The sequence below is a fragment of the Chrysochloris asiatica genome, unplaced genomic scaffold (assembly GCF_000296735.1).
Source record: "Chrysochloris asiatica unplaced genomic scaffold, ChrAsi1.0 scaffold00156, whole genome shotgun sequence".
Taxonomy (NCBI): domain Eukaryota; kingdom Metazoa; phylum Chordata; class Mammalia; order Afrosoricida; family Chrysochloridae; genus Chrysochloris; species Chrysochloris asiatica.
Window position 1 is genome coordinate 7,392,870 of NW_006408674.1, and position 10,087 is coordinate 7,402,956.

Consider the following 10,087-nt stretch of genomic DNA (forward strand, 5'->3'; position numbering starts at 1 on the left):
TCTACCTTTATGCTCTTGTTTTTAACTACAATTCATCTCAACATATCTTACTGTAATGTGCAAATACATTTACATACCCATCTCATGAATTTGAGCCTTCATATTCATTAGGCTGCTTATGTTAACACCTAGTAGTTTCTTATGACATCTAATGAAGTCCTACTCCAACTTCAGAGGTGGTTCTTCAGGAACCTCTGGATCTTGGTCACATCGTGATCACGGTACAATTTCACAGTAGCACAGTATCGTCATGATGTGCTGTGGTATGAAGACATAGCTTGTGTACAGTGCCATTCCCACAACAAATCCAACATAGAATTGAACACAGTCTGCTCCCAGGGCTCCAGCATGTAGCACGTGGTGACGAGCAGGTACTGGTGGTAGATGCAGGCCATCTGTTTCCAGGCCTACGCCAGCACCATTCTAGTTATGCGCTTCACGTAGTGAGGCTGATCATCAGTCTCTGGAGACTTGGTTTATGCAGGGCCTTTAGTGTACTTTGGACTTCTTTCTACAGTACCATTGGTTCTTAGTCATATACTACCTATTGAAATGGAAGTCCTGGTGTGGCACTGTGAGTTAATACATCAGACTGCATAGCCGTTTGAACTGCAAGATTGGTGGTTCAAGCTCACCAGCTACTCCTCAGAAACCCTATACTGGGTCACTATGGGTTGGAACCGAATCAATGGCACTTCACAACAACAACAACCTGTTGAAATGGTTGGACATCAACCAATTCCTTCCATCATCTTTTTATGCTTCCTATATTATTCATTATTTTGCTCATAGAATCCTTCAATATTTCAAGTTGAGGCTTGAATTTTTTTCTCCAGTTTTTTCAGCTGGAGAAATGCTGAGTGTGTTCTTCCCTTTGGTTCTCTAAGTCCAAGTCTTTGCATATTTCTTACAATACTTTACCTTGTCTTCTCGAGCAGCCCTTACGATGTTATGTTATCCCACAACTCTTCTGGTCTTCAGTCATTACTGTTTAATGCATCCAATTTGTTCTTGAGATGGTCTCTAAATTGTAGCACTGTGGGTTAATGGACTGGGCTGCAAGGTTGCTTTGAACTGCAAGGTCAGTGGTTTAAGCTCACCAGCCACTCCTTGGAAATCCTATATATGGTCGCTATGAGTCAGAAGCGACTCGACTGCACCTAACAACAACAACAACATACTTATGGTCATATTTTGGCTGTGTAGTTGTTTTAATTTTCTTCAGCTTCAGTTTGAACTTGCATATGAGCAATTGATGATCTGTTTCATTTCATTCTGATGAATTTCAACTTTCCTAGATTCATACTTTGTGCATTCCATCTTTCAATGATCAGTGGATGTTTACAGTTGTTTCTTCCCATTTTGATGTGTGCCAGCCACATCAGTAAATGAAGGTCTCAAAAGCTTTGCTCCATTCACATCATTAAGGTCAACTCTACTTTGAGGAAGCAGCTCTTCCCCAGTGATATTTTGAGAGTCTTCCAACACTATAGCTGACAATGTTTTCCCTTGGTATCTATCAGGGTTTTCTTGGCTAAACCTTCAGAAGTGTTGCCTCTTCCTCCTCCTCTGTCTTCGTCTGGAAGCTCCAGTGAAGCCCGTCCACCGTGGGTGATCCAGCTTCCAGCCTCACACCAACACACAATCCACCACAGGAACAAACAAACATTGAAAAGACAATGAATTTCTTCATGTATTATCTATCCATGTAACCATAATTTTTTTAAAATAAGGAGAAAAACAAAAATCACACACCAAATACAATGACTGAAGAGAGCAGCATATTATACCTGTGACTGCTGTGTTCTAATCAACAATTTAAAACCAAAGTTTGGATTTACTACAGATGAGGTTTCTTGCTCTCATAAAGGTTTACAACCTCGGAAACCCTATGTAGACTTGCTAATAGTTGGAGTCCTAGTGTGGCGCTGTGGGTTAATGCGCCAGACTGCAAAGCTGTTTGAACTCCAAGGTTGGCAGTTCAAGCTCACCAGCTGCTCCTCGGAAACCTTATACAGGGTCGCTATGGGTCGGAACCTACTCAATGACACACAACAACAATAGTTGAAAATAACTCAATGGCACTTAACAGTAACAACAAAGATGCTTATGAGATATTAAGTTTTTAACCTGTTGTGATTTTATTTTTTGTGTATTCCAATAAAAATTTATTTAAAATATTTAGAAAAACAATGGACTGTAATTTGCCATTCCTGATATGAAGTAGTACTGTTCAATACAACTTTTTCAGAACGATTATCTTTATAGTCTTTACAAAGCAATACTTTATTTTTATCATTCTAAGAATAAACGCCTGTTGTGACTTTAAACATGCATGTGTATGTAGCAGGTATTCAACAGTAGCTGTTATATGTCTGAATTAAAACCTAGAGATCATGATAAATAATTCAATCCCAAAAGAAACGAAGACGATTTTAAATATATTTTAACTGACATCTACATAAACCCATAAAAAAAAAATCAATATTGATAAATAGGAGCTCTGCTAGTGCTGTGGGATAAGTAATGAACTGCTAACCGCAAGGCTGGCAGTTCAAACCCACTAGCCGCTCCAAGGAAGAATGAAAAGGCTTTCTATTCTTATGAAGATTTATAACCTTGCGAAACCTATACAGGGTCACCATGAATTCAAATTGACTTAATGACAGTGGATTTGGTTTCTGGATATGTGTTGGTAAGAACTCTTATTTTTATTACCTCTTTATCTTTCATAAAAGAAGAAATTTCTGGAAGGGCAGGGGAGTTGCCCTGGGGCACACAAACCTTTTTGGTCCTGAGATAGGCTCTTCTAGCGCAGATCCTGCCTCGTCTGGACTCCAGCTGATGGGATTGTCTCCTGAGTTCCTTCACCTCCACCTTCTTATCGTTTCTCCACCCCTCGGCTTCCTCATTGACTTTTAGTTCCTCCGGACTCTCACATGTATCATAATAGACAACTTCATCCTGTTTCTCTAGAAACACATTAGTGAGCGAGCGTGCGTATTATAAAAGTAATGAATGTTCATTTTTCAAATATAAAGTAGAAGCCCCTTGTAACCACTACCCAGAGATAACCCTTATAACATTCATACACACATCTGCACACACTACAGACATACCTATTCTGCTAATAAACACAGCTTTGAGAAAATTTCCAGGTCATGAAAATAAAATTTTAATGGCTACATAGTATTCTCACATTTAAATATTCTCTGTGGTTACAATGTTTTCATTTTCCATGTTATAAATTTCATAGTGATGAACATCTCTGAATTAAAATCTTTTATACTGCTCTTGCAAATAAATACTCAGGACCCTTGATATCTACTGCCAAAGTGCCCTGCAGAAAGGCGCTTACATTTTACCAACAATACATAAAGGCGCTAAATGATATCAAACATATCTTAATTTTTTAAAAGTAATACAAGGGGTGTACTGCACAAGTTCAAGTACTACATAATTATATAAAATAAAATGAGTTTTCTCCCTCCCTGCCCAAACCTTCTGAATCTAATCGCCAGAGGGAAAAAATTATGGACAATTTGGTGTGCATCCTTCCAGATTAACTTTTCAAAATATAATTTTTCTAAATATGTAAGGTGTTTGTAACTTGAAACTACTGCAAAACAAAGTTTTAAAACTGAGGATTAAACTAAGTGTTCAGGATCTACATAAATAAGATTATTAAACTTGGAGGAACTTTTTTAAAACTTAAAATAAGTGGAGAGACATACCATGTTCTTGGATGGGAGGATTCAAAATTGCAAAGATGACAGTTCTCTCCAAATTACTCTCTAATTTTAAGTACAATCCCAATCAAAATTCCAAGTTATCTGTTTGTTTTGAACATGCCAAAATGATTCTAAAGTTCATCTGGAAGAATAAAGGAATGAGAATAGTAAGAAAACTGGTGGGAAATGGACTTACAAGGAGGGGCAGCACTTCCTTTACTAGACACTGAAATGGACTTCCGAAATACAGCAGTATGATACTGGCACCAGAAGCCACTCACAGATCAATGGAAGGGAATCCAATCTAATCATTCTACATATAAGACAGGGAGCAAATCAAATTAATTGGGAAAATTAACATTTTTTCCCTAAATTAGTGATTCGGACTACTAACAACTTAAAGGGAAAAGGTTCCTACGTCATCTCCAAATAACTTTCATCTGTATTAAATATAAAGATTTATAAAATAAAACCATGAAACAATGAAAGGAAAATGTAAGGAAATATTCACATAATTTGAGGATAGAAAGACTTTGCTAGGTATAACACCAAAAGCAAACATCATAGAGGAAAAGATTGATAAAAATCAAAATCAAATATTTCTGCAAGGCAAGCAAAAGTACAAACTATGCACAACAGTGAAAACTAGAAACCTTGCTCTGCCTGTATAATGGAATGCTATGTAGCCATTAATATTTTTGATGTCTTTATTACTTACTGAAATGCAAAGATGGTTATCACATATTAATTGAAAAGAGGTTGCTAAGTAGAATATACAGTTTTGGTTTAAAAAATTGTTACTAATTTATATATATAAACGTTGTTGTTGTTAAGTGCCGTCGAGTTGGTTCTGACCCATAGTGACCCTGTATAAGGTTTCCAAGGAGCTACTGGTGAGCTTGAACCGCCGACCTTGCAGTATCAGACAGCTTTGTGTTCTGGTGCGTTAACCCACAGCGCCACACCAGGGCTCTGTATATAAATATATGTTGTTGTTATTCAGTGCCATCTAGTCGGTTCTGACTCAGCAACCCTGTATCGGGTGGTTTTCGAGGAGCAGCTGGTGGGTTTGCACTGCCAACCTTTTGGTTTCCAGTCTAGTACTGATCTTATAGTACCACACTTGTTGTTGTTGTTGTTAAGTGTTGTCAAGTCGATTCCGACCCATAGCGACCCTATAAAGGGTTTCCAAGGAGCAGCTCGAGAGCTTGAACCGCGAACCTTGCACTTCAAACGGCTTTGCAGTCTGGCACATTAACCACACCAGGTCTCTCTCGGTCTCTGTCTCTCTCTCGGTCTCCCTCTCTCTCTCTCTCTCTCTCTCTAAAACTATTATCACTAACCCTAGATGACAGGAGTGAGGTGATAATAATTGCTTTTCATTTGTTTCTCTATGTGCTTAATGATGGCTACAGTATTTGAATAATAAAAATGCTGAGGAGCATTTCATTTGGGATATCTCGGTAGGTGTTAAAGATAATTTACAAGAATAATTGATAATATGGTATACATCTCCCCTGCTTTTTCAAAGTTCACTTTACGGCACTTCACTTTAACAAAAGACCTACACTAGCACTTTTTTTCACTAAGCAAAAGAAATCTGCAGAGGATTGTTTACTTTTACAAAAAAAAAAGTGAAAACTAGCATTCAGCAATTGTTTTGCAGGGAGCCATTAAAGAGGAAGCGTGCATGCCTGGAGCACTGAGAGCGGCATCACCAAGCTCCTTCCCCAGGAACTATACTCAGCATGTCAGCATCAAACTGTTGGGAACTGAGTCTGTGAACATTCCGTTAGTTCTTCGCTTTATACCATCTCAGCTAAAGACAGTTTTCATAGAAACACTCTACTTTGGGGGAGTGGGGGAAACCTGTATGTATTTCCTTAAATCTTAGAAGTCGCCAGCAGCTCCACTGGAAAAAGATGTAGTTTTCTGTTTCTGTAAATATTTATAGTCCTGGAAACCCTATACAGGGTCACTATGAGTCAGAAGTGACTGAAAGGCACACCACAACGTTAATTTCAATATTCTAATATATACAAAGAAATAAATCTTACCTTTTATAAGCCTTTTAATAGAGTCCAATTGTGTAATAAGCATTATTTCTTCATGTTGTAAGATCTCGAACTTAACCTCATACAGCTCTAATTGAACTTCATAATACTGTATTTCTAATTCATCTACAACACATTTATTTTTTTCTTGTTCTGGAAGGTCTTCCATCTTGTTTTCATGGGAAAAATAAGAGTGAGTTAAAAGACTTAGTATATTCAAAGCAAATTCTAGAAGCATTCTAGTTTCTGTACCTTGCTAGGTACTAAAGATAAAAAAGCAAACATTTTTCTATTTTACTTAGAAGACAAAAATTCAACAATATAAACGGTCTCATCCTTGAAACATGAAAACATTTAGGTGTTGAGAAAACTAAGTTACAATGAGGCATTTATAGTATCTTCTTCTTTAAAATTATAGATAACAGGATAAACTCTGGGTGACTATAATGGCCAGACTTCATCTCTTGTACTTTGGACATGTGGTTAAGAGGGATCAATCCCTGGATACTGGAATTCCAATCATGCTTGGAAAAATGGAGAGTCAGTGAGTGAAACGGAAGACCCCCAAGGAAATGGACTGACACAGTGGCCACAACAATGGGCCCAACATAACACAATGGTTAGGTGGGCGCAGAACCAGGCAGTGTTTCCATCTGTTGTGCACAGGGTCACTGTGAGTCGGAATCAACAACAACAACCCTGAAACAAAGCACCTCTTTGATTATTCTAGAGTTGTGCTGAAAACACTGCTTGATCAATCTTAAAATATATTATCTACAATGCTGAGTTCAATGTTGTTATAAAGTGGATTCCATTGTAGGGTAAGTGCTAACATCAAGGTGGGCAGCTCAAGCCCACTAGCTACTCTTAGAAAACCCATAGAGGATCACTATGAGTCAGTGCAAGGAGCTCTGGTAGCGATAGTACACAACAACAACCATGCAATACTCCAAAGCATCTTAATCAATGGGACTCAATGGCCAACTTTCAATAGTCTTTGAAGCTTCTGACTGAAAGGTTGACGGTTTGAACCCACCAACCAGATGCTCTGTGGGAGAAAGATGTGGCCATCTTCCTCCATGCAGACTTCAGCCTTCAAAACGCTATCAGGGGAGTTCTACTGCGTGCTCTGTGATTGCTATGAGTTGAAATGGACTTGGTGGCAATGAGTTTGGGGTTAACTTATCTACCAGGTAATGGTGTTGGAGAAAGTGAAGAAAGGAAATTCTTGAACAACTGGCAACAGAGACGCTCTGTAAAATAAAAATGCATTTTTAAAACAATGTGACATTTGCCTTCGTCTTACCTTTCTCCAAATGTCAGTTCTTTTATGATTTAAGCACAACTCTTTGGCTCTCATGAGTTGCACAGTCTCCCGAGCTAACATTAGCTTGAGTTTTTCTAACCTGGGAGTTACTGCGGCCCAGGAAGCCTGGCCAAATCTCTTTCCATCCTGTTCCATTTGTTTCTGCATTCCTATTGGATCATTAATAAAATTAAAAATTACAATGTACTAAAAAGGAAAAAATTCACTGAGTGAATCCTTTGTTTACTTTTCTCCCATATTACCTACAAAACATCCTATTTGAAAAGAAAAATTATTTTATTTTAATAAATTTTTATTATCACAAAAACAATATGTCAATTGGTAGAAAAACACAGAAAATCTATTTTAAAAAGAAAATAATAAAATATGATCTGCAGAGGTGATGGCATGGAGAGATGGAGCAGCTGAGGACTCTAGACTCATGAAAATAGAAAGGCTGTGTCCTGGCTGCCAGGAGGCAGGCTTGTAGAATGTGCTCTTTGGTTGTTTAAATGATTATAGATCTCTGAATGTTTTTGTGTACATCAAAAGAAAAACAAAACAAAACAGAGGGAATCGAAGCATTTACTGTTAAATGATGATGCATGGAGGGGATTTTAATCATTGCAATGAAACAAAATACAGTAGGATGAGTGCAAAACTGATGTTCTCCCATGTAAACTATCACTCAATTCACAATAAAAGCTTTAAAACAAAAACAAAAATATAATCTAACCTACTCAAGGCAACTGCCTCTCACATTTTGGCATATATGGATCCAAACTGTTTCTCTTGTTGTTGATAAGTGCCATCAAGTTGGTTCTGACTCACAGAGACTCTATATAGGGTTTCCAAGGAGTGGCTGGTGAGTTTGAACCACCGACCTTGTGGTTCACACCAACCTTGTGGTTCTGTGCTTTATCCCACAGTGCCACACCAGGACACTGTTTCTACAGGTCTACCTAAAAAGACAGGCTTATATTGTTTGAAAATAGGATCACCATTGTTTTATAGTTTGTCTAGTTTACTTAACATATCAAAGATATGTCTTAAAACATGACATAACTTGTTATAAAGTAGATTTGGAGGGTCATACTTAACATCTGGTGGAGCATGGTGGCTCTGTAGGATAAGCACTGAACTGTGATCCACAAGGTCAGTGGTTCAAGCCCACAGGCCACTCCACCATGAGAGAAAGATGAGACTTTCTGCTCCACAAAGATTTAAAACCTCAGAAACCCTACACAGGTGGCTATGAGTCAGAACCAACTTACAACACTTTAACAACAACAACTTAATAGATACACTGTTGCTGTTAAGTGCCTTCAAGTCGGTTCCGACTCATAGTGACCCTGTATAGGGTTTCCAAGGAGCAGTTAGTGAGTTCTGAACCGTCGACCTTGTGGTTCATAATATTCCATTTTACTGATGTGTCACAATTGAAGAAACTGACTGATAAACGTTAACTATTGCCGACAATGACTAAGATCCAACAGAGTCCTCCACCCAGCCTACAAGACCCACATGGCCTGGTCCCCACTTGTTCCGCCAGCATTCTCCCTCACCACATCCCCTGTGTGCTCTGCACTTCAGCCCCATGGGCTTTCAGTTCTGCAGACTTGCCAAGCTCCCTCAAGCCAGAGGACCTTTGTGAATGCTACTTATTCTTTGGACCAAGGACACCCTTCCCTCGTTTAGGCATTAGGGCAGGTGTCACTTCTTGGAGGCTTCTGCTGACCACCAGGTGGAGACCCATCTCTGAGAGGCCTTCGGGGTCCTACATTTCTCTTCTCCGTGTCACTTGTTGCCTTTTTCCATTCATTTGACTAAACCTATTATTAAGATTCCTCTTCCCTCACCAGACTCTACAGTGTCTGTGTTCATCCTTAAGTAAATGTCTAGCACCTAGAAAACACAGTGCCTGATGCTTGTGAGAAACTTTCCTATGTAAAAGGAAATGGACATGTAACTTAATCCAGCATTTTTTTGATTACCTGCTAATGCTTTTACTGTTTCCTTAAAATAATTCACTGTGATGTCCTGAACAGAGACTACAGCTTCTTCAGCCCGTCTACTCCATTCTGTGGCTTCCTTCTGCAGGGCAGCCACTCTTTTAGGACCCAGATCATCCTCATCCAAGGACTTCTACAGAGAGAAGGGAAATTTATTGGTAAGAGAATAGCAAAATGCAGCCATTAGGAAGCTGAAAAGAAATTATCCAGCACACCTTTATTGAGTATGCATAAGGCTACAAGCTGGGCGCTACCTGGAAGACAGGGGACCCTGGAAGTACTGTAGGGTAGGCGTGGACTGCTAACCACAGGGTCAGCAGTTCAAACCTACTTGTCACTCTGCAGGAGAAAAATGAGGCTTTCTTCTCCCATAAAGATTTACAGCCTCAAAACCCTATACAGGGTTGCCAAGAGTTGGAACCGACTCGAGGGCACCTAACACCACCACCCCCGGAAGACAAAGGAAACTCTGGGGTAGAAAAAGACTGCGGTCACTTTACATTACTTGTTGTGTTGTTGTTAAGTGTCCTCAAGTCGGTTCCAACTCGTAACCCTGTATAGGGTTTCCAAAAAGCGGCAGATAGGTTCAAACTGCCAAACTTTCGGTTAAAAGTTTAGTGCTTATCCTACAGAACCAACTTTTTCTGGAGAAGTAGGCTGGGCCCAGTCCCTGAAGAACGACATCATGCTTGGTAAAGTCAAGGGTCAGAAAAAAAGAGGAAGACCCTCAACAAGGTGGACCGACACAGAAGCTACAACACTGGGCTTAAACATAAGAAAGATGGTGAGGATTGCAAAGGATTGGACACTGTTCTGCTGACCACAGGGTCACTGAGTGGAAACCGACTGGACGGCACCTAGCAAACACAACAGACAGCCCATAATAATCCACAACTGTGTAAGTGAGCTCCGAATGAGGCCTGGTGTCCAGTATCAAGTGTTAGCTGCTGCTAGGAGCCCTTTAAGAACATGGCAGTAAGGTTT

At 39.4% G+C, this 10,087-nt stretch overlaps 1 protein-coding gene across 1 annotated transcript in view; it reads right to left on the minus strand.

Moving 5' to 3' along the window:
- WHAMM (WAS protein homolog associated with actin, golgi membranes and microtubules) overlaps positions 1–10,087 on the minus strand; it is a 30,752-nt gene that overhangs the window by 14,419 nt on the left and 6,246 nt on the right. The window contains 5 exon segments of the mRNA XM_006870951.1: positions 2,785–2,972; positions 5,789–5,954; positions 7,092–7,261; positions 9,086–9,294; positions 9,539–9,572. Of these exon segments, the coding sequence (XP_006871013.1) occupies positions 2,785–2,972; positions 5,789–5,954; positions 7,092–7,261; positions 9,086–9,294; positions 9,539–9,572 (767 nt within the window).